The following is a 24,666-nucleotide window of genomic DNA, read 5'->3' as shown; positions in this document are numbered from 1 at the left end:
ATGCCTTACTCTTCTCAAACTTGCCTTTCAGTTTTACTCACTATGGCCTCCACAGATACACCATGAAAATGCTTTCAAGAGCACAGTTCCTTGTAAATGTTAAAACACACACGCACACAAAACAATGTTAAGATGAATAAAGTTGTTTAAAAAAAGAAATTTGCATTTGACTCTGACTCAGTCATCTGTAACATGAGACAACCTGCAGTAACAATATACCGGTAGTCAATATATTATCCTCCAATAAATTACGTACTGTAATGGAAGTTCAGCCGTTATTGCATCTGGAAATGTGAAGCCTTTTCTTGCAACAGATGCGGTTCCTCTGTGGCTCTTTGCTGTTACATTTTAGTAATTTCTTTTTTTCCCCTTTTTCTTTGAATTCATGAATATTTATCTTAGGATTGGCTATCAAGAGACATTATTTCAAGCAAGCACTACACGTTGAGGTACATCATGGTTAATGTGATGTGGTTTACTCTTGATTTTGATTGTATCCTGCCTGTTAGCAGCAAAACGTTAGTAAAAAAGTGCTAACTATACTTTGTTCACAAAAGTTGTATTGGAAGTGAAAAAATAAAGTGGTCAAAGCAAAAAGTTAGCCTTTATTGTCCTCTTCACATTTTTGGAATTGCAACAGTGGCATCACTGGTTGTTGCATCGGCCGCAACAAACAAAATAATTTGTTATCGGCCCACATAATTACATTTCTAATATTTTGGGCAATGAAATGGCTTAGTCAAAGAGGGCAATAGGTCACCTCAGAATAGTACACTTCAAACAATACATGTAATGCAATTGTACTTATAATAAAAAAGCGCCTTTTTTGCACAGCACTGTTACATGCGCTACTATTTTCTTCATCTGTGGTTATGCCATAATCGCTGCATCTGGGTTCATCCACAAGTCAGAATTTGGGCACGAGTTGGTGGGCACTGGTGAGGTGGAGGCATGGAGCTGGCACGTGCGTTTTGTTGCGTTTTGGTGTGAGAGGGAGGAGAGGTGAGTCGGGGGAGGGAGGGCACTGGACACAGCCAGCTGAGAGATGGGGTCAGTGGACACTCACCATACCCTGCCATTATGCCGTAATCCTGCCCCACTTTTCTGGAAAAACTGAATAGCACTAGAATCACTGACTCAATTTTTGGATCTCATTTTCATGACAAAGCGATTGCTCTGTCTCCACTGTTGATGTTTATGAATGTGGCAAGGCAGGAGTATAAAAGGGCCAGCTGAGGGGCCACTCAGGCACCGAGACCTCAGGGGGACCACCACCTCTTAACATCAAGGCTATCCAACACACTACATCCAAGATGGGCAGGGTGAGTAAGACAGCAAAGGACTGACACTGACACACTGACACAGGAAGCATGATGCGTGATATAGTGGATCACTGTCAGAGGTGTTGGCGCACTTGAGTTATGTTATGTACCTAAAACCTTCAACTACACCTGTAAAAAATACTGAAAACATTGACTTTGGGCTGGGATTACACTCATTTTGGTTTACAAAAGAGCTGCAATTCAAGCTTTCATCTGTTCAAATTTACCACCTACATCATCATCACCTACATCATCTATCTACCTATCATGCCAAACAATGTAGGTTTGGCATGATAGAGATGAGAGGGAGTGAAACAGACAGCTAAAGCCAAAGTACTGCGTGCCAACAGAATACGTCTCAGGGCTTTTCACATTTCAGAAAGGCTTAAAACCCAGATACAGCCCAATCAGCACCGACAACACTCAGTCGCTTTTGTCACTTCTTCTCCAGATTGTCTTCTACGAGGACAAGAACTTCCAGGGCCGTCGTTATGAGTGTGACAGCGACTGCTCAGACTTCCACGCCTACCTAAGCCGATGCAACTCCATCCGGGTGGAAAGTGGCGCCTGGGTGGTCTATGAGAGGCCCAACTACATGGGCTACCAGTATGTCCTAACCAGGGGGGAGTACCCAGAGTACCTGCGCTGGATGGGGCTCAACGACCGCCTCAGCTCCTGCAAGATGATCCACTTTGTAAGTCATCCACCAGCTGTTCTAGGGATATGCAAATGTCAATTTTTTCAGTTGTCCAAGCAATTAGTTGAGTAATTGGTGTCAAGAAACTTGCATGTTCAAAATAAGCTTTTTAGTGTAGGAATGTATTATTGAGTATACATTTCTTGGCATTGTGAATTCTTAATCAATTTCATCTTAAATTAAGCAAAGACAAATGTAAAAGTCCACTCTGGTCTGTTTTTACCTGATATTTAATGTTGTATGCAAGACAGCTTTTCACATCCTTCAAAATTTGAAGGATGATAGCATGTTTTTTTTTTTTAATGAATAAAAAGAAAAATCGGTAAGTGGTTTCTGATCAGATCTGTTCACCAATTCAAAGTCTGATATATTAAAATGAACTGGACAGACCATTCAGATTTCCTAATTAGCTCTGTAATCTGTACAAATTTGACATCTAGTTTGGTTTCTCTCCAGCGCAGTTTTGATAACCCGAGAAACTATAAATCTTGACAAAATGCAGTTCAGGTCCAAACACACATTAGTTTGGCAACACTGCCTGCTTGGCAGAGTGAAGCCAGTGAGAGTCACATCAGTCATATCAATGAGGTTATACCATCGTGTTGATGACTGCAGGGCTTTGTCAATGTAGATCAATACCAGGCTTGTTCAATTTGAATGATCGGGCTACAGTACTGCTCTCATTTCCCTATTGGTTGCCGACCCACAACCTGGGGGCAGATTCAAACACATCGCTTTCATGCAAAAATCAATCTGGTTTGTTCTAGTTGGCTGTGCAGTTTTGTGCTATTTACAGTGAAACATAACAGTAAGCCAACAAACTATAAACACTGAAAGAGAGGCCATTGATTGAAGTTGGGGATCGAATTCAAGCGGCAGACGATGCCAAGACTTCTGCAATATGGCCAGACTCACATCAGAGACCAATCAAGACGAGGTGCTGAAAATGTCCCTTCCCTTTTTATTGAATGTGAATCTCATCTCCCTATATATCCCCCCCTTCCCCTTTTCTCTTACCCCACATCCCCTCCCCTTTCTTTCCCAATCCCCCACGCTAACTCCACTCCCCAAATCCTACCACCTCTTTCCACCTATGCGCCATCATAACACCCCCCCACCTCCTCCCCCTGCCATCTACCATGCCCCACTCCTGTCCCGCCTCCCAGACCAGTGGGACCCCGTACAAGATGCAGCTCTATGAGAAGGCAGACTTTGGGGGCCAGGCCTTGGAGGCCACGGAGGACTGCCCCTCTCTCCTGGAGAAGTTCCGCTGGAGGGAGGTCTACTCCTGTAAGGTCTTCGATGGCTGGTGGGTCTTGTACGAGCAACCCAACTACCGTGGACGCCAGTACTTCCTGGAGAAGGGGGAATACCGCAAGCCCGGCGACTGGGGCGCCGTCAGCCCTGCGGTCCAGTCCTTCAGGCGCTTCACTGAGTGATTCACCCTCCCTCCAACCAAGTCCCCAAACAAACAGACCTGCTACAATCTATGCCAGGGCATGAGTCTATATTCGACTATACCTTCATTGATTACTTTGTAATTTAAAACTGAGGTCTCACTTGAAATAAAAAGCTGCCAATAAGCAAACAATGACATTTGTTTAGATTTTATGCATGTGACGTGTCAATCTGACAATGTCTGTTGATTTTTTTGTGCATTTGTTTCAACCACAAGCCTGAATGATCATTGGTAACTGCTTGACCTAAGTTGCAAGAGGCTATTTCCCTCTGTAGGATTTAAGCATAAACAGCTAAAAGAGTACAGATCTCACCAGGCATGTCTGTGGGCATTTGGGTGACAGACAGGAACTGCAGGGCAGGCTGCTGGTCATGCTGATTAACAAGTTGCCCAATGTATCGCAGCCACAAGTGATAAATTAACTGACAAAGACATTTCAGCAGCTGGCTGACATCATTGATTGTACTGTTTGTTTGAATGAATACATGCCACAATTGTCCTGCCTTGAGGTGCAAGTCTAGACAGGGACAAATCATAAAAGAAAGAGTGAAGTAAAATGTCAATTTCAAAGGGAACAAAAAAAAATCCACCAACTAACGTGCCCTGGCATGTAGGTTAACTTTTGAATCTCTTGCAAGAGAAGACACGACTGTAACTGTCTTTGAATCTGTGGCAACAAGACATGATTGGTTGTCCTTAAATGAAAAAAAAAAAAGTTTCCAAACTGAAGCAGTTTTTGGTCACTTGTGGCCCCTACCAGCTGCTTAAAAGGAATGAGGAGTTAGCACACAATTGCAGTATAAAACAGTTTTTTTTAAAGGTTTTGAATCATTGCAACCTTGAGAGGTCCATACAGTCACGACTGTGCATAAAAAGTATTAGGCTAACCGGGCTAATAAACAAGATTAGTTGCATGCAAATACATGCACATGGATGGACACACACAACAAAATGCACGGCCCCTTCCTGGCTGCCGCGTAATGGAGATAATTAAGTGTGAGATCAAAATGACACGGTTGTTTGAGCTTCTTTAAGAGGAGCAAATCAGACCTGAGCCAAACTATCTGAAGCTGTCTAAAAAAACTGTAAGTTAATTTGCTTAACCCTGTCTGACTCAGGCCATGAAGAGTCCTTTGTTCCAAGCAGCTGAAACAGTTCCACAGAAACACAGGCCACTCTATCCCAGCACAGGTCTGAGGTCCACAGTGACGGGTTGAGGGTTGAGGTGGGTCCCAAAGGAGAAACAGTTTCCTCCCCCACCTATCAGGAGCAGCACAGGCTCTTCCGGGTCTGTCAGCTCCGAGCAGAAGGAGTGCAGCATCAGAGGCCAGGGCACTGAGGTCTGGAGATGGCAGAGCACACAGGACGGCTTTTCAGTATCAATTCAAATGACTAATGTTCCTATCATGAGGCTACAAACACAATACGCAAACTATGGGCCCATTCACATTAGACTGACAACTGAAGCTGACTCTAGTTACTATGCAAATGAGCCTGGCTATGTGTGCATGGACAGGAACAGGATTTGACAACTGATAGCTTATGTGCAGAGACATTGCTGTGTAATACTTCCTGAATGCCTCACCAAAAGAGCAGTGCCGAAAATACTAACACATAATCTAAATGTAAGTATGAGTACAAACACAGATCATGAGCAACTCAAGCTCCAAGATGCTAATGTGAACAGGCCTCTACTGAATAGAAAAAGCAACAATGTGCCTCCTCCAAGAGTATCAGACTGTTTAGTGTCTGTATGTGCCTGTGAGTGAACTATCGGGAGGCAAATGTTTACTGACTGTGTCCAGAGTGAACTCGACACTGCTGCCAGAAATCAGGTCTATCACAGCAACACCAGGTACACCATCTGGATGCAGCCAAACTCCGCCCACCACAATCAGCCTTTCACGAGTCACATGGGCAGAATGGGAGTACCTGAAAGGGGGTGCAGATCATAAGGATTTTCTGAAAGAAGGCTTCTTAAAGAGACAGAGGTTTACAGAGGTTTTCAAGCTAATTTACAGATTTTTTTTGCAGACTAAAAGACCTTGTAATTTTGTTCTACTTCGGTGAAATTTTTGTCATGGACTTTGTCTAGCTGCAGACCTGGGAACAGGTGGGGGCTGGACTTTCAGTCTTTCCCAGCAGAAGCCTGTAGCTGTGGGCCGTAGCACTACTGTATCCCCCAGTGGGACTCCTCCTCTTCCCAGTCCTCCAAACACCACCACGCCTCCTTGGTAGGAACATGCCGAGTGGGAGAAACGAGCTTCAGGTGCCGTGCCCTCCACTGGGATCTGTTAAAAAAACACATGCACTAAATGTCTAAATGTTTTAAGTGCCATCATTGTGACTGTGGAATAATAAACCCATTCTTGGGAATGATACATGCAGAGGCTCAGCAAACCTCAGTCCAGTGCTGCTGGTCAAGACACAGGAAAGCGCCGTCACCCAGAACCGCCTCCGATTCGTTCCTTCCACCAAACACAAACAGGAAGTCTTTACCTGGAAGGAAAAACAAGAATATAAGGCTCAATCAAGCCATCATAACACAGCTCCTTAGACTGTTTATATGAACACACAGTAGTTTTTGAGTGCAAACAGTTTTTCCAGATGTTGATGTGTGTTTTTAACACTTAATAAACATACTTTTTTTTTTAATCACAATGGGGAGATCTCATTTCTAACGACGACAAATGAATTCCTGCTTGACTCCAACCCTCTCACCTCCATGACTGACCACAGCTGCTGTGTGTCTCCACCTCGGCTGTGGTGGGTCACCAGTACAAGCCATCTGCGTTACACAGAGCTTCACTGTGTCTTGGTCTTCAGGGCCAAGAGGCTCCAGTAGATCACAGGGTTCAAAGGTCACTTTGAGAAGGCTTTTGATTGGGTTGAGTGGAGAGGAGCGACCTCCATACACCACTGCACCTCCTCCAGGGAGGGATGTTACACTGTGGCACACCCGCGCACCTGGGGGAAGGAAACAGGATAACCCTCTGTTCTGACTGGAAGTAAAAACAATAATAAATAACTTGCTTTTCCTGTATAGGTTTTGTCACCTTGCTTGAAAAACAACCAGTGATGGCGACACAACAGGTAGCAGGTTTGACCATTTGGCACAACAGAAAGCAGACAAGGTGACACCTGTAGCTTTTTTGAGTGTTTTTTTTAACATCATTTTACGACAAATTGAAATGCTTTAAAATGTGATTTGGCATTATAGTTTTAATTTCAGTATGCTTGCATCTTAATTCCTTTTTTCCGCGGGTGGGGAGCATAATGACCTGAAAGTGTCTTCTTTGGAGAATCTAGTTTTTATAAACCTTTTGTGCAGATCTTGGGTCAGTATTACTGGTCACAAATTCCCAAGGTACATTTTTTCTGCTGTAAATACTAGGCAGGGAACGAAATTCACAGGCACCTACAGTCTTTCCTGAAGCTGACTGACTTTCACTGAATGATATCAGGCGAATTTCGGACTCAAATTTAAGATGTCTGCTGTATAGAGCAACGTTCCATTTATCTTGCACCTATTTTTTTATTGACTCTGTGTAAACATAGGAGCAAAAACTAGACCTCTAGTACCAGACAATGATTCATCAAAAGCAGAAGACCCGCTTACCCCAGTCCTCTGATGAACCCACACAGGCACATCTCCAGCCAGCCTGGCCTCGGAGGAGCAGCCTGGTCACTGCACCCCTGCCTCCTCTGCTGGAGCCCCCCGTAAGCAGGACCTGTCCCGGGCCCAGAGAGGTGGAAGCCATCGCCAGCCCCTCCACACACACTTCTGTTGGCAATGTCTCTGCCCTCAGGGCCGCGGGGCTTTGAGATGGGCTCATACATGGGACTGAGGATACTGAAGTGAATAAATGTACACAGTCACAAACATAAGGGAAATACATACAGACGCGCAGAAGGAGAGAATCCAAAAGACACAGAATGGCTCAAAGATCTTGCAGAAATGTTTTGTGATAGCTACCTGGAGGGTGTGTGAGCAAAGCCTGGGCAGTCAACGAGCCTCGAGATGCAGTGAGGATAAAGTAGTGGGTGCATTTCTGGTGCCACTCCTGCAGTCATACAGATAATAAACAGATTATGAAGTGCCTTTGTGTCCCACGTCATGCCTGTAAACCGTCATGGGATTTTGTAAGACGAGTCCCAACATCACAAAATAGGAAGATACTTGGGCAATTCAGTGGCTTACCTCATACTCATCGAAGGGCTCCAGACTCTCCACTCTGCATCTCTCTTCCTCAGGTAGCAGGCCCAGGTAGAAGTCATTCATATCCAGACACACACACTGATCCCAGCCCTGATATAACACACACCCCACCAGGTTTCCTCAGATAAACATGACTCAATCAGACTGAACATTTGAATATATGTAAAAAAGACTGACATGTCATATTTTTCACATTCCCTAATTAACGTACACATTGTTTCATAATCGGAATAGGTAAAACGTGCACATCCTAGTGTCTATAAAATGCGCTGTATGTCATTACATTACAATTACAAACTGTTACCAGATGCAATGAGATATGTATACACTGTCCTGCGTCTAGAGCCTGCATACTGACCTTGTCCAGGAATCTCTGTGTCTGTGCGGCTGTGTCTGGATATTGTCGAAGAGCGTGTAGTGTTGAGTTCAGCTTCAGGAAGTGATCCTGCATGATCCGACCAAACGGGTCATGAGGATGAATCTGCTCATACATCACGAAGAGCGACTGGGGCAAGAGCTTCGCTGCCCAGGAAATAACAGCATCTGACCTGGAGGACATGACAAAACTGCCACTGTGCCATCCGAACACACACACAAACTGTCACATCAGCGCTGTATGGCTATGGCTGAGATGATAATTACTTGCAATTGTAATTATTAATCTTGATAATTTGAGGAGCAAAATTATTTAACTGAACTTCTTGAATCATCCATCAACCATTTTCAACTTAAGTGAACACTCCAAAAGAAATTAAATGTTGTGTTATTGTGATTTTATGGTGAAACTACAATTACAATACATGTTACATGATTTATTATGCAGCTCTAACTCACATATACACAAAGAAGATGATATGGCCTCCTATATAGACAACTTCCAGTCCTTACCATTGTGTTTCCATGTAAGTAAGCACCACCTCAGAGAGAATTAAGGTGGGGGCATCCCAGTCCAGCCCAGCCCCACCTAGAGCCTCTTCCACCTGGGACTCCTCTCTAACATCCAGGCCTAGCAAGCGGTACTGATCACAAGACACGTACACAGGGCCTAAGGGCACACAGGCAGAGTTGCACTTAGTTTACAGTCCAAACAGGCATATAAACAAAGATTTTTATTGCCCAACATACTTCTTGATGAACCTCAGTGAGTATGAGTTGTGAGTTAACCTTGGAGGGAAGGAGAATGGGAGTCTATCTTTTCCCTGAGTGTAATAGTGGCACCGATCAGGGCAGCTTTGCGTCGGGCGACGTCTGGGAAATCCACCTCGAACACAACAGCTCTGTCAAGAAGCCCCTCGGCATGTAGGCGAAAATACAAAGAGTCAAAGCCCGCACCCAGAGACAGAATCTGGAAGACAGAAAGATAATGGCAGAGAAAATGAGAGACAGAAGGAAAAACATCAACGGCGGTATGGAATCCAACGTTCTTCAGTCTAATATAAATACCCACCTGCCTCCTAGGGCAGTTTTCCGTTATCTGTAGAAACCTCTTCACACAGTGATCCACAGCTCTCCAGCGCACGTAGTAGCCCCTAAAGCATGCACAAAACATTCAACACCTTCATTTGATTCTCTGCATTGTTGGCACTCTGAAGTCCCAATTTCTCAAATTTCCGGAGAAAAGATTTTATTTGATTATTATTCGATTATTTTGTGGAATGACCCCAAACAAATGGCCCAAGCCTACACTGTTCAGTGAGTGCAAAGGACTAAATCAGTATATCACTTAAAGTTTCATAACAACTATAACAATATCAGCACTGATATTTTTATAGTTGGATCCCAAGATATATTTTTAGGTTTTTGGCTACCTTGCTAATCCTGTTTTAAAAAACTAACAAACCCTAAACTAAGACTTTTTCTAGCGCTACAATGTTTTCTAGAGGCTGCTCAACCAGACACTATATATTTTTTTCTAGCAGGAATAATTTATCCCTGAATGACTTGACAGCAATTCAACTGTGCAATATCCCTGTGGATATATGGTGTACTTTTTCAAATATGCTCAATTTCTATTTCAATATTTACTGATATAACATTTTTGTAGGATTAATGCACACATTTATACATAATGAACACATGTTTTACAACTAGGATAAATGCACTTATTTATGTACATACTTTTGCTACAAATTTCTACTGTATATATTTTTATATTTCTTATTCTTATTTCTCATAATTTCACATATGGCTGTAATATATTCTTCTCTTAAGAATTTGAGAAACTGGAACAGACACAATTTCCCTTCAAAGATTAATAAAGTATTTCTGATTCTGATTCTGCTATGTGTCTATGTTACAGCATTTATTTGAATAACAACAACAACAACAACAATAATAATAATAATAATAACAATAATAAAAACAGGGGTAGTTATTTACAGGAGCGCTAAAGGGTGGCATGGAAATTTTACAGCGTGGCAGATAGATAGATAGATAGATAGACAGATAGATAGATAGATAGATAGATAGATACACAGACAGATAGATAATCACTTCTGCTAACACCACAAACTGCTGGAAAACAGAACCGCTGGCCTTACAAAGTTATGATTATTCCAATTTCTTCAGAGCTGAAAAGTAAACATGGTTATCTTTCTATCACTGGTCAATCACTCTGGAAAAAATGCACACAAACAACCTGCAGAAGTGTGAGTGGTCGATTCTACTGTTTAGACAGCGGAGGAGAGGAGAGTGGTACCTGTCCTGTGTCATGTCATGTCATGCAACCTTTTACTTTCACTCGGACAACAGACTTTCAGAAACAATATTTATTCTTTTTTTTTTTTTTTTTCGATTCCCTAAACCGGGGTGGCACGGCCTGTTTTAAGGGTGGTCGCTGCCACCCCATGCCACCCTGGTAGATCCGCCCCTGTCTCAGAGGCAGCTTGCATGCGGAGGCTGACCTGTTGATGAGCGGCGCTCTCCTGGCCGCTTTACAGACGAAGTGCCGGAGGAAACCATCCCTGAAGTATCCCTGCGCTGCGGCAGACACCTTGCTCACCACGCTGCTGTCGTTGGTCCCCTGCACCTGCGGCACACACAGCACAGCACAGCACACACACACACACACTTCACACCTGAAATCATGTGTGTTTTCAGCTCCAAGTCAGCCTCAGTCAGCTGTGAGAGTCCAAGTCAAAGATAAATGTCCCTCACCGCCGTGTCCTTCCCCTGCTTCTGCTTCTTTTTGTTTGTGGCTGGCATGGCGTCGCCCGTCATGTCACTTCACTGCTCATGTCTGACATTGATATTAGATATCTGCAGCATTTCTTTTAGCAAAACACTTCAAACTGTCCTCCACATGGAAGATTTCCGGGTGTCGTCACGTCATATCCCAACTCTGTCGCCCCCTGCCGGCTCGGATGAAAAGGTAAATAGCCCTGAATTAATTTCCCCCTGCCTTTATTTGATTAATCAGGTCAAGTCCATGAAGTACACGTTACATACATTTTCATTAGAAAGGATTCTGTAAATACACATTATAAATGATAAATAGAAAATAATATAAAAAATAAATTACATTGAACGAACATTGAAATGTCTAAGGAATATCATAGTTTTTGTGATTTCGGAGTTTTAAAATTTTGAACAGCAGTCAAATATGTTTAAAAAACGTAAAAGCAGGGTATATTTTAAGCCAAGTAGTTTTATGGATATAAAATTGTTATTTGGGTAAAATAAATAAATAAATAAAATAAAATAAAATTATGTATATAAGATTCATCTGCCGAAAAATTGGGATTGCTAAACATGACTAATACATCAGTCTTTAAACCTAAATCTGTCAGTCATGGTTTACACTACATTCACGATTAATTTGAAATTATTAGTTCATAGATTAGAGGTATGTGTGACTTGCGACGGCAACACGTACATTTTTCTAATCTAAATTAATTGTATTAATTATAAAATAAATCTTATTCAACACACACGCATCATACATATGCATATAGATAGACAGATATAAATATAAAATGTATGTGTGTGTAGGCTATATGTGTGTGTATGTATACCATGGAAATACATACAATGGCCTAATGTGAGCGCATTCCATTTAAATGACACACACACACACACACACACACACACACACACACACACACACACACACACACACACACACACACCGCGGATCAATGCGGTTCTTTTCCAGGGAACTGACAATGCGACACTCACTGCGCCTGCGCCGAAATACAGGAAGTGTTAACATTTCTTTTACCAGCTGATAGCCAAATTGTCAACAGTCAAGCCTCCGGGACATCCGCTGCTGAAACGACGCTTTCGCCCCAGGTATGTCTCTTAGTTTTACCCAGCAGACACCTACACACTGCTCGGGTGCAGATGCGCTGGTAGTTTGTTGAAACTGGCGTCGAAGTGTGAAGCTTTGGCTGGTTTGGTGTGAGCCGAGCCGACTGGCCGGAGCGGAGTCCATTTAGCTCGGCGGCGGTGAGATGGGCTGATAACAGCGCTTTGTAGGTAACCGTGGCGAGGTGCTCACACACACACACACACACCCTCTCTGTCTGTAGGCTCGTGACACTGGGACGTTTAGGGGTAAGACAATGTGTGTATCTAATGTAGGGTTTGGTGCAGTGATGGATGTTGTGAGTTGTTGTGTGTGAGGTGGAGGACAGCCATGTGAGCCGCAGCATCCCAGGTAAACTCCAGCTGCAGGTTGTGTGTGTGTGTGTGTGTGTGTGTGTGTGTGTGTGTGTGTGTGTGTGTGTGTGTGTGTGAGCCACAGCTGGGAGTGACGGGCTGTTTTCAGGTGTAGCTCTCATCAAACAGACATGTCATGATTTACAATGGTAGCTACTTCATAGATGTGATGGAAAAAATCGATTCACATTAGACTCGCGATTATTTTTCACGATTTTTTACAAAGGGTTTTATTATTAGTATCATATGAAACTAGACGACTTAAGGAATCCATTGATAGCAAGCATGCTGTGCTAGGCGGTAGGCAAAGGGACTAAATGTTTATCCAAAGTTAGTCTAAATTTTGGCTGCGTGGCCATTTCCAGAGGGGGTCCCTTGACCTCTGACCTCCAGATGTCTCAATGAAAATGGGTCCTTTAGGCACCCACGGGTTCCCCTTTGCAGACATGCCCACCTCATGCTGGTCCCATGCGCTCTGGTGCACAAACCATGCAGGTTTTTTAATGCAGTATAAATATGTTATGTTTGCCTATTCTAAAATGGTGTATTTGTGCAGACTGGGGCCTAAACAGCCTTGGAGCTGCATAAATTGGGTTTGACTGGGAAGCCGAGACTCTTGTGGATTCAGTAAACTTAATTTTATTCATGTGTTATGATGTTAGCTCCCGTACTAGCCATTTCAGTGTAGTGAGACGTCGGTGTATAAAATAACCCATTGTGACCTTTAAGATATTCACAGCTTTATGGAACTTGACATCCACAAACGAGAGGATATGTCAAAACAAAAATCAGGATAAATTGTAATATTGAATTGCAATTCGTGTAGAATCGCAAAACACAGCAAATCGGCAACCAAGTATTGTGATAGTATCGAATCAAGAGATAAACATATTGTCCCAGCCTTAGTACTTAATGTTGTCTTCCCTTTATTTCTTGTTTAATCTCCACCCCTCATAAAAATCATAGGTTGTCCTTACAGAGGCTTTGCACAAGGACCTTTGTTCCTTTGAGGACAAAAAAAAAAACAGGTGAATGTGGTGGAGGGAGGAGGAGCCTTGAGAAAGAGAGAAGCGTGTGTGTAATGCCAGGCTTCTGACACCGAAACAAACATTCGGCTCTCACCAAAACCTTTCGCTTCTTCATTTCACGTAGAGAAAAACCAAGGGACAGAACAGGAGAAGAAGTCCTTTGTGAGACCTGACTGCACTGTTTTGAGAGGCAGAGTAAGTGACTGATACTCCAGAAGCTCCCATTCCCACCCCAGGGAGGAGGTCCGGCCCCCCTGCTGTCTCCTGCTCGGGTCGGTATGAGCTCCAGAGGGAGTGGAGGCCGCTCCAACGGCACACTACCGCAGACCAAGATCTGCCAGTTCAAACTGGTGCTGCTGGGAGACATGGCCGTGGGCAAGTCCAGCCTGGTGCTGCGCTTCGTCAAAGGACAGTTTGACGAGTTCCAAGAGACGACTATCGGAGGTGAGGGTGATGGGGAGATGTGGAGCGTGTGAGTGAGTGGAGTGTGGGCAATCAAAAAGGAGACAGGAGTATCGTTCAAAATGTTGACTTGGTGATCAAAGAGGTGACCTCAAGCGATGTTAAAGAGATTTAGGAAGAGGAGGAGGAGGAAGGAAATTTCATGAAAGGGGGCACGGGGGCGAACGGAGGAGGGTTTTTTTTGCGGGGAACCTTGGTAACCTCTCTTAATTTTCTCGGTGTCCAGCTGCCTTCCTGGCCCAGTCGGTGTGTCTAGATGACACCACAGTGAAGTTTGAGATCTGGGACACGGCAGGACAAGAGAGATACCACAGCCTGGCTCCCATGTACTACCGAGGTGCACAGGCTGCCATTGTGGTCTTCGACATCACCAAGCCGGTACGGTTTAACCTGACTCATGTATCGACACATTACTTGGACATTTATATCGACATCTGATCTTCTACACTTGCTTGGGACGGTCATGAGTTTGTACCCAAACTGATGGATAAATTCATATGTTTTTATGTTTGTCACCATTTACAGCATCCATGATCTGTATTAAACTAAATAGCATTCACTTTCTTCAGCTAACCTCGCTCCTGTGTTTGTGCAGGAGACTTTTGAGAGAGCCAAGGCTTGGGTGAAGGAGCTGCAGAGACAGGCCAGCCCCAACATTGTTATTGCCCTGGCTGGGAACAAGGCTGACCTGGCAGAGAAGAGACTTGTGGAGTATGAGGTAATACGCTTTCTCCAGCGACTGCATTAGCAAGGCCGGGATTAAAATCACCCTCCCTTGTGCTCCAAGTTGCTCTCTAGCCGAGCGGTGTTGACACATACCTCGTCTATTATCACAGTAGATAAGTTTTCAACACTTTTTTTGCCAGCAAAGTTGGAAGGGCATTTTGTTTTCACCTGTTAGTTTGTTAGAAGGATATCTCAAAGAGTTCTCAAATGCGACTGAAATTAGGTCGACACATCAGTTGATTATAGATAGATTTTGGTTTTGATACATATCTGGGATTTCCACCAACAGAGGATTTTGATTTATTTTGATTTTTGGCCATCACTATTATGCTGCATTTATGTGGCGGAGAACGTCCATACATCCTGGACTTTAAAATCAGGTGTTACACAGCATTGCAGTCATGCAGTTTTGTCATAAAATCTAATCCAGAGGACAAATAACACAAAAATACATCCATAACCATCCATTTCTATGGTACTTGTTTGTGTGGTGGTATAGCTTTTAGTTAGGCTCTGAATTTTGCCTCTCTGTGAAGGTTCACTGGCCACTGTGGCACACGGCAAAGTAATCGCGCACCGATAAACATCAGAGGCTGCAGCTTTTCAAGATTTTCACTTGTTCGGCATTGGCAGAGGTTTGCGCTCCGTCAAGTGCCTTCGAGCCGGAAAGGAAATTGATTAACCAAAAGGATCCTATTAGCCTAAAGCCTGACTTTTCAGCTCCACCGAGTGCTGACTTGGGGTCGTTTTCGATGTTTATGGTTTTCCAAATTCCCACTGATGGTGTGGTTTTGTTTGTGTATTTTATGGTAAAGGAGGCCCAGACCTACGCTGAGGACACTGGCTTGCTCTTCATGGAGACGTCTGCCAAGACTGCCATGAACGTCAACGAGCTCTTCCTGGCTATTGGTGAGTGCCTCTCTCTTCCCTCGTTTGCTGTTTACATGTAAACAAACAGCAAAAGGGTATGGCTGTTACTGGACTACATGAGAAGAAAATGACCTGTCTGCTTTTTGTACTTTTTGTATATTGTTGTATATTGTATACAGGTTGTTCATTGTATATAGGAATGTCATATATTCTTTCTATTTGATCTTTATTTTTATTTTATTTTATTTATTATTATTATTATTATTATTATTATTATTATAGTATGGTTATTATTATTATTATTATATTATGGTTATTATTATTATTATTATTATTATTTTATTTTTTTTTACTTGCACAGTGCTGGAGTTGTTGCGATCACATTTCACTGCTGCTGTACCTGTACATTCATGCATGTGACGAATAAATCTTGAATCTTGAATCTTGCTTAGGTTGTAGACTCATTTTTAGAAAGGGGGGTGTGTCATTAGTCTGTTGTCAAGCTGTCAGTGTGTTTGATATTTCTCTTCACCCTCTTAATGCAGCAAAAAAGATGCCAAAAACAGACACCCAGAACCCGACACACGCAGCACGACACCGGGGAGTCAACCTGCAGGACCCCGACGCCCACTCGACTCGAGCCTGCTGTGGTGGAAACTAGACTCCCCCGACCCTGCTCCACCCTCCACAACACCACCACAGCCCTTCAACCATCCTGTCTCCTCCAACCAACCTGCAGGGCTGGGGCCAGGCTCGGGGAGACCCGGCCTCCACTCACCCCCTTCCCCCTCCAAACCTCCACCCGCCCTTCAATCCACCTAGACAGATGGTCAGAAGAGAATAAAGAGGAAAGAGAAAGTGGGGAGAGAGAGAGAGGAGAGAAAGACTGTATCTTTTCCGCGTGTATCTCCTCACCACCGACTGAGAGGTTCTGCATTTAAGAAATTCCAAGGAGAAGTGTGGAGATGGAGGAGCAAGAAAAAAACAAGAACGTGGAAGAGAGAGTGACAAATCATCTAGTATTTAGCACTAATCGTGAATGTTTCCTTTTTTTTTTTTTTTGTCCTTGTCTCATTCTGCCTCGAATAATTTCAGCCACAGCCTGGCTTGATTGTGTCAGGAGGCACACACTGCAGCACACGCTCGTAAGTGGCCAAGAAAAGGAAGAAAGGAAAAAAAAATAAAATAAAAGAGCCAAGGCATTTGGAAGATAAACTGCCAATTAGAGAGGAGACTCTGTCAGTCTGCATCTGTTACCCCGCATCGCCTCTCGTTCCTCGTGAATGTGCATCACCTCCTGCTGTGAATAATGCCACATACTGTTTCCCTGGAATGATCCCTTAACTCCTAATCCCTCTTTCCTGCCTCAACTCTGTTTCACAGACCCACAGCAGATAAGACCCGTGTTAGAGGGGAAGGTCTACCCAATATTAGTTGATGTGTCTTTTGTTAGATGTTTGTGTTTCTCTCGGAGCGCCGGGAGCAACACCGGCAAACTGGTTTGACTCTTCGCCTTTATGCTCTTTCTTCTCTCCACCGGTCAGAATAGAGGGTTCTAAATATAAACTATGTGAAGCCACCATTTAAACTTAAAAGCTCTTAAGAGTATGCTCTTCAGTTAGATTTCATTAGCGGACTGATTTTTGTTATGTTCCTCTTAGACGCAAACACCCCCTACAAATATCTCCTTATCGACAGCTCACAATACAAGGCTGGCCACAGTGCAGTTCCCCTGAAGCAGTTTGGGTGTCAGTGCCTTGCTCAACGGCTCCTGTAGAAGTGATGGCGGGCACCACAGAGTACAGCTCTTGATAGCAGCAGTGCAGGCTAGATATGGCATATACTTAGCACTGTGAAACGAATATCACCATAGTTTTGGGCTGCACTCTGTCAGGTGTAACAAATAAAACGTCTGTAGCAGAGAACGCATCACTTAAACTCAAATAAGGTCGGACCAAATCAGAGCACTTCAAATCTTTATTTTGAATAAGTGTGAAGTAGTATTTGCAGTTGTTGATGGAGTGGCTTATTTGTGATCGGACATTTAGTCTCATCCACGGCCTTTCCCAGTTGAACAGCTGGCCCCAGATAAAATATGGATTCTTGATCCCTTACACCTACTTTTCTTGTAGTTTTAAGGCTCACATCCAAGGTAGGAAGGTAAGAAGATAGGAAACTTTACAGACGTAAGACCTCCACGCCCTGTTGGAGAACATATGCTAGCCCAGTGCTCATCTTGTATTTATTGTGTTCCTCATCTGTCCAGTGTCTTAACGCTAAGTTGGCAGTGAAAATAAAACCATTGCTATCTTTTCATGCTTTTAACGATTAATATAACTTGATATGACGCTGTTGAAACAAGAGTTGTGTGCTTGGTTGCTGTCCAAGGCCTGGTTGAAGAAAATAAGGAAATGATTGATGAAAATACAGAAAAAAAAAACAAAACAAAAAAAAAAACAGAAGTGCCTACTCCCAGTTATTCTTTTCTGTGAATCATATGTGGGGCTTTCTTAGGGTGTGTGCTTCATAGGCAAAAGTGAAAGAAAACCATTTCCCTGACATTGGCTTGTACTATTAACCAATAACTTGGCACCCTGTCATTAGGCTACATTTGCTCTTTGAATGGTTGTAAAGAGCTCTTGTCAAATACACTGTATGTTATGTATTGTCTAATTTTAATGAAAAGTGTATGTTGTTGATTTTAACAGAGCACACTTGTGAACCTGGAATTAATCTTTGAAGGACTCTAATCAATGTTACAAATCAGTTTGGTTTAAACAAATGTTGGTGTCCTGGAAAATCCTTGTACCTCTTTATTTTAAGATTCACAGCCATGGATATTAGACATTAATGTTTAAAAAAAAAAAAAAAAAAAAAGTGCTGAATTAGTTAAAAAAAAATGTGATTGGCACAAGAAGGGCAATACCATTTTTGATTGATTTTTTTCAAAGTTATTATCCCCCCCCCTCCCCTTCAGGACACTAACAATCAGCTCATCATGTAAAATTGTTTAGAATATTGAATAGCGTTCACTCATTAACTCTTGAATGATCACCAGTAAGTTCAGTGTCATGTGCAATTAAGATGACAGTTCATTAAGCAGAAATGGACTCAGTTTCCCATCAGCACCTCTGTATAGTGTTGTTCAATAAAGCTGTGTATGGCGCCATGAGCGCAGAATGCTGATTGCTTCTCTTTTAGTCACCTCGTCTCTCAGGAGGTAGAGGTACCACAAAAAAGTTTAAAGTAACACTTGATTACCGCACAGACATGTTTCTCTGTTTTGAGTGTTTTCCCCCCAAGCAGCTGTACAATCATCTTTTAACGACGTGGTGTGTCAACTCAGTAATTCAGCAGAAAATAGAATGTGTTCTGAAATCTGTTTTCTTTAATCACTCCTATTTTTTTTTTTTTTGGTGACTACAGACAGCAGAATCATAAGTCCAATCATAACTTAAAAATACATTTTAAACACAGGAATCAAAAATCCCTCTCCTAAAACATTTCTTTTTTTGTTCCGTCAATTAAAAGTGGCATTTATAAAAAAAAAAAAGCCAGGCCATGATTATTTCAAGAGACGATGGCAATTGTATGGCAAGTCTTTCCTTTTTTCTGTAAAAAGTCCATAAACAGCTAAAGCTCTTTCACCCGCCTGTACAATTTGCTTTTGAGCATTTGAATAAATCCCTACCTCTCGGTTTTACCGAACATTTGCAGTAGAACTTTGGTCTACATGTCAGTATTATTGCATTGTATAAAAGGCAGGACATAAACTAATCCTAGGTTTTACAAATCCATATCGACAAACTGAAAATTATACACTTAGGGACAAATGACAGGGAATCAGTCCACTTTTCTCATCTCATTGTGGCTGCTAATTCTCGCTCTCCTCATCCTCCACTGCTGTGTAAATGACCTGGTTCCTGCGTTTGATCCTGGGAGTCGTGCCAGTGCTGCCGGCATCAGTCGTCTCATCACTGGTACGTTTGGGGATGCGGGCCGCTGATGCAGCATCACCTTCCAAGAGTCCTTCCCTGTCTGCCGAGGGCTGCGACCGGGCCGGGGCAGGGGTAGAATGGGAGGGAGGGGGCAGATTCAGGGGCAAGGAGAAGCGAACGGGTGAGGCGTCAGACTTGGGCTCTGGCAGAACCATACGGCCGGGTTTCGGGGACTCATCTATAGAACAATCAGAGCGCTCGTCTCCTTTCGCTGCTCCCTTTGAAAAAGACTCACTCTTAACCTCTCCCTTGTGCTCTCCACCCTCTTCCTCCTCCCACTCATCCTCTATCATGATCTCATCGGGATTATACGAGCTCGACAACGCCGATGTATCTGTTGGATACTCACTGGGCTCGTCAATACTCCCTGTGCTGTGTCCATCATCAGCCTCGTCTTCCTCCTCCCCTCCGGCGCCACCCTGACCTGTTCCTGAGTCATCGGCACCCTGCCCGACCCGGGCGTAGATGTCTGTGAGGCCTAGGGTGGCACAGAGCTCGGTCGTCTGGGGGTTGGTGCTGCAGCTGGGGCTGGCGTGCAGCTGGGGCTTGGCAGGGTCATACGGTTGTACAGTCTGGCTGAAATTTTCTGGAATAGCGAGCTCACCGTTCAGCTCCTCCACCACCTCCATCATGGCAGCTTCTGAAGCGCTGAAGTCCCATCTGATGGAAATACACAGTGCAGATGAGATGGGACAGCATGAACCAAAACTAAGTCCAGCAAGTATGTTTGAGTCAGCTGAATCTCTAGGCTCAAACATTTTGAGATAAACTGATTAGATGCAGGCATTGGTTCTCACATTGTAACAAATTGTTTAATTTTATTTTTATTAGGGATGCATGATAATATCGGCGTGACATCGGTATCGGCTTTAGAAATGAAATATCGGTATCAGCCCCGAAAAAGATTTCAGCTGATATGACATGCTGATACGTGATATAAATCAAATCTGCTCTGGTCGTGGCTGTTGTCTCGATTTTCTTTGGGAGAGCATCATCCAGGCCTATTTCAGGAGGATGAATCTTTAGTTTACTTTAGTTTTGTTTGAAAGAAAATGTTGTATAAAAATAAATACGGCACGTTTTACAGAACCTAAGTTGAACTAGTTTTCCTACTTTGCTCAGTGCAATGTGTGCAATATGACAAGCATTATATTTTATGTCTGAATCTAACAGTAGGCCCTCACAATAAGAGCAGGCATAATAAAATTTAATTCCACTGAAGGAGAAACTTTATGTTCTTTGCAATTAGGTGGTAAAAATATGTGCATATATCAGTATCAGCATTGGCCAGTAGAGTTGGAAAACATCGGCATATCGGATATCAGCAAAAACTCCAATATCACGCATCTCTAATTTTTATGAAAAAATGTTTTTAGTTTACATTATGCACTATAAACACATAAGTAGAAGCCACCTCATCACCACCCAATGAATCTGCTACAACATAATGCAGGGTGATGGATTCTGAAACAAACCTTGACTGGACAGCAATACATGACTCAACCCATTAAGCGTGTCCCAGTGTTGCTGTGCAGAGTTTGATCTTGACTTGAAACACAAGCGGTCAAACTGGCATGGCGATATGCAGGCATGTTTGATGACACCACATGACAAAGGAATGTTTAGTTGCAAGCGTCGCACTGCTTGAACCTGATTGAGTAACCGTGTCGGATGAATTTCTAGGTCAATTTGAAGAATTTCAACTCATGCAAGCATCTGCTTGCCTTAATTTGTTATGGTTATGGCATAGTTGCATCCATATGCCTTTCTTCACAACCATTTGACTTTGACTGCATTTGCTCTGCGTCTAATTTTATAGGATGTATAAATACCGTTCATGCAGGCCGTTATTCTGCGGGGGGTTCCAGTTGTGAGGGGTGGTCCTCTGCAGACTGTTGGTGGCCTTCAGAATAGCCAGCCACTCCGGATCATACTCCAGGCCATCAGACGAACCTGGCCTCTCTGGAATATCCACAATCTGGAATACAAGCACATGTCTCCTTGCTCACATCGATCACACCAGAGTTTAACCAGCTCGGACCATTTGCATCAAAAGTCTCTCTCACCTGTAAGAATTCCCTATAGGGCAGGCATTTATCCAAGGACAGGAATTTAGTTGTACGTGGGGCGGCTTTACCTTTGGGCTATGAGGACAAAAAGTATGCAGTGAGTTGGTATAAACATCAGTCTGGGTCCTCAAAATTATACACACAGCAACAGCAACACAACTAGCTCTCACCAGATGCTGCATAATGGCAGCAAATTTGACGTGGAGATGTGCAGAGAACCAGTAGCTGGGCTGGAGGTGGGCTAAGAGCTCCGCAGCGGCAGGACTTCCCAGGGTGTTCGACTCCACCTCCTGACGCAAAAACTTCTTTTTACGCAACAGCTCCTCGGTGCTGCCGTAGTGGTAGATCCCACGAGGCCAGTCATGGCTCATGAAGATGTCGATGGGCATCTGGATCTGGGTAGAAACAAACCTCGATTTAGCTAAACGGCCTTAAGTGAGAGATCGTACTGTTGTTATGTAAAAGATACCTGTGCAATTCTTGATCGTTGTCCAATACGTTATTTACAAATTATTCCTATGAGTTTTAACCAATCTATAATTGTGAGTTTACTCATTTTACTGTGTTTTTATTTTTATTTATTTATTTATTTATTTTACTTTAATTCTACAAGTGTGCAATTTTGTAATGTAGCAGCTAGTCAGTCACACTAATTAAATAAATATTAGACCATATTTAGAGCTACATTTCTGGGAAACAGGTTATCGCTACGATAAAAGTGATCAAAAGTCCTTCTGGGGATGGGCATAGCAAATCAGTATCAGCTATAAACACTATGATACTTACATCAAATAACTGTTATCAGCTTATCTATGTATACTGTATCTATCGCTATTCAATACATCATAAATAAGTAAAGAAAACAAATAATCACCTGTTTTAGTTTGAAGACCTCAATGTTTCGGATGTGGTATACGCTTCGCAGAGTCTCAGGGTTGTATGGAGGGAATTCATGATGACCTGAAAGAACACACATCCGTTCCATATGTACTGTATAATGTATATATATATATAACTGCACTAGCCATTTGTACATAGTAGAGAAACTAAGAAAACACACCCTTTCTGTAGTCATGTGATTTGAAGATTCCTGACAAGCCTCCAATCCTAATCCCCTTGTAGCGAATGATGCCAGCATAACCTGAGGATGTGCAGTCAGACCAAGTTAGTGAATTCATGAAGCGGCAGATGGAAGATTATTTACACGTATGCACCGTGCGCTGCTCCTTACCCAGATAGTAAATGTTGGGGGCCACCCAGCCTCCATAAGGCAGCTCCTGCAGGTGGTTGGATGCCTCGTGGTTCCCTCCGATGAAGATGGTCAGGATTGGAGCCTTCTTCTCTCCAGAGTAGTATCTGCAACAGAGACAGTGGTGAGACCTTCCAGACTTATAAATGCTCTTATTCAGTTCTTATAATAAAAACAAAAAGAAACAAAAAACAAACAAACAAACAAAAAAAACAGAGCACAGTCAAAACACTGACTTGTAGAAGGTCTGCATCATTCTGTATTTGGCTGGCACCGCCATGCACTTCATGTCTCCCTCATTTCGCACCGCCTGGAAGTCGCCACAGCACAGCAGCAGCTCCACCTTCACCCCTTCCTTCTTCTCCAGGTAGCCGATAGTCTCGTAGATCTTGTCCAGCTCACCGTGGCAGCAGCCTTCGACCGCGACCTTCATGTTGGATTCTCAGAGAAACTCACTCAGAGGACGTGTGATGATGCTCAGGACTGCCCCACCTCTTCAGATTAGTTTATCTTCCAGGAGCCGTCAGCCTCCACTGCGGTGTATAGCTGTCTTGCTGCTTGGTAAATAATCTTGGCCCTTATGCAGTGTTAGTGTTCTGTATGGATACAAATAAAGGATAAAACATTAGAGAGCAGGCATGATGCCTTTATTTCCACTGAAAAGGACGTGGTGATAGGAAAGCCAGATTATCACATGTAAGAAATTATGCAGTTGTAGTAGGTAACAAATTTAACCCTCCTGTTTACCACTAGGGTCAGCTTGAACCCATTCATTGTTTAACATCTCTAAATACTAAATGCTTCATATGGAATGACTTTCTCTAATTTACTGGGAGAAAGTGTTTCTCTGGGGCCAATTTAATAATGATTAATAGTTTTTTCTGTTTAAATTGTTCATATTTCTATTTTTTTTTTATAATCCTTGTTTATAGTGTTTATATTGCTTCGGCTATTTATCATGTGTATACTGTATATTTCTTCTAAATTTGCACATTGACCTACCTCTATGCACATTTTATACATCCATGCACACGTTTTTTTCCTGTTTGTTTTTTTTTTTTTGCACATTGCTTTTTGCACACTGGCTTGTACTTAGATCTTATTCTGTTGTACTTAGATCTTATTCTTTTTTTTTTTCATCTTTTTTATTTTATTTAATCTGTAATCTGTGGATACTGCTGAAAAACTGTGAATTTCCTGCGGGATGAATAAAGTATCTATCTATCTATCTATCTATCTAGTCAACAATACACAAAGCACCAGACACATAAACTTGGGTAATAATTATACTTATAATCCTTTCCGTAGGTTTAAATCGCTGGGCTCAAATTGATAACAATGTTTGGAGGTAACAGGAGGGTTAAGTTCAATCACCAAGCGTTACTGGTTGCATGCTTTATATTGCAGCAACAAGGTGCCATTATCATGTGCAAGTGACCCGACACGGGCTGTGTGAACCTCACCCCCCAAACATCCATGTTTGAAACTAAACTACAGCAGCCAACCGGGGCGAGTCGGTACTCACATCACCGCAGGAGTGTGTTCCTCCGCTCTGCCACGACGCGACCTTACGAACTACCTCCCAAAAGCATGTTTATACTAAATTAGGTTTGCAGAGCCACAACATGTATGAATTTTCCCACCTTCCGTCGACCGGCGAAGGCGCATGCGCGGTGTCTCTGCCGGGTAAAAACCCTTTTCGACCGGCGGCAGCACATTCCGTGACACATTTCATAAAGTCAATTCTCATATCAAAAAACATTGTTTAATCCCCATGTAAAAAAAAAAAAGGTTATTCATTTATTATATACACACATTCTCAGCGGCTGTGATAAACGCGCGCAGTGGTTTAGCGCAAGTCATTTTGTCGAATCCGCATCACGCAGGTTTCTCTTACGTCACATTTAT

At 42.9% G+C, this 24,666-nt stretch overlaps 4 protein-coding genes across 5 annotated transcripts; 2 read left to right on the top strand and 2 right to left on the bottom strand.

Annotated features, from left to right (window-relative positions):
- The first annotated feature begins 1,291 nt into the window (after positions 1–1,291).
- On the top strand, positions 1,292–3,505 carry crygs2 (crystallin, gamma S2). The gene is made up of 3 exons (XM_030080606.1): positions 1,292–1,322; positions 1,774–2,016; positions 3,186–3,505. The coding sequence occupies exons 1-3, from the start codon at positions 1,314–1,316 to the stop codon at positions 3,456–3,458; spliced, it is 525 nt and encodes a 174-aa protein (XP_029936466.1). The 5' UTR covers positions 1,292–1,313; the 3' UTR covers positions 3,459–3,505.
- On the bottom strand, positions 3,505–11,034 carry lcmt2 (leucine carboxyl methyltransferase 2). 2 transcript variants are annotated; one of them, XR_003930270.1, is made up of 15 exons: positions 10,854–11,034; positions 10,601–10,725; positions 9,145–9,226; positions 8,862–9,042; positions 8,586–8,742; positions 8,056–8,245; positions 7,680–7,787; positions 7,455–7,542; positions 7,098–7,331; positions 6,200–6,445; positions 5,880–5,977; positions 5,582–5,769; positions 5,275–5,410; positions 4,568–4,820; positions 3,505–4,522 (listed from the first exon to the last, which is right to left on the bottom strand). XR_003930270.1 is itself a non-coding variant. In XM_030080604.1 (14 exons), the coding sequence occupies exons 1-14, from the start codon at positions 10,914–10,916 to the stop codon at positions 4,656–4,658; spliced, it is 2,061 nt and encodes a 686-aa protein (XP_029936464.1). In that variant the 5' UTR covers positions 10,917–11,034; the 3' UTR covers positions 3,505–4,655. The 2 variants fall into 2 exon arrangements, 1 of the variants encoding a protein (XP_029936464.1); XM_030080604.1 differs by having other exon boundaries at positions 3,505–4,820.
- Positions 11,035–11,873: 839 nt separating this feature from the next.
- On the top strand, positions 11,874–18,622 carry rab5b (RAB5B, member RAS oncogene family). Its single transcript, XM_030080444.1, has 6 exons — positions 11,874–11,987; positions 13,509–13,828; positions 14,073–14,224; positions 14,442–14,564; positions 15,388–15,481; positions 15,988–18,622. Exons 2-6 carry the CDS (start codon positions 13,663–13,665, stop codon positions 16,101–16,103), a joined length of 651 nt encoding a protein of 216 aa, XP_029936304.1. The 5' UTR covers positions 11,874–11,987; positions 13,509–13,662; the 3' UTR covers positions 16,104–18,622.
- A 160-nt stretch (positions 18,623–18,782) lies between these two features.
- On the bottom strand, positions 18,783–24,436 carry dbr1 (debranching RNA lariats 1). Its single transcript, XM_030080443.1, has 9 exons — positions 24,284–24,436; positions 22,995–23,354; positions 22,741–22,865; positions 22,570–22,650; positions 22,384–22,469; positions 21,680–21,904; positions 21,507–21,584; positions 21,273–21,418; positions 18,783–20,100 (listed from the first exon to the last, which is right to left on the bottom strand). The coding sequence occupies exons 2-9, from the start codon at positions 23,189–23,191 to the stop codon at positions 19,317–19,319; spliced, it is 1,722 nt and encodes a 573-aa protein (XP_029936303.1). The 5' UTR covers positions 23,192–23,354; positions 24,284–24,436; the 3' UTR covers positions 18,783–19,316.
- Between the last annotated feature and the right edge of the window lie 230 nt (positions 24,437–24,666).

Source organism: Myripristis murdjan, chromosome 21, assembly GCF_902150065.1.
Source record: "Myripristis murdjan chromosome 21, fMyrMur1.1, whole genome shotgun sequence".
In the NCBI taxonomy this organism is placed as follows: Eukaryota; Metazoa; Chordata; class Actinopteri; order Holocentriformes; family Holocentridae; genus Myripristis; species Myripristis murdjan.
The sequence above is the reverse complement of the archived record's forward strand: the minus strand, read 5'-3'. Positions and strand labels throughout refer to the sequence as shown.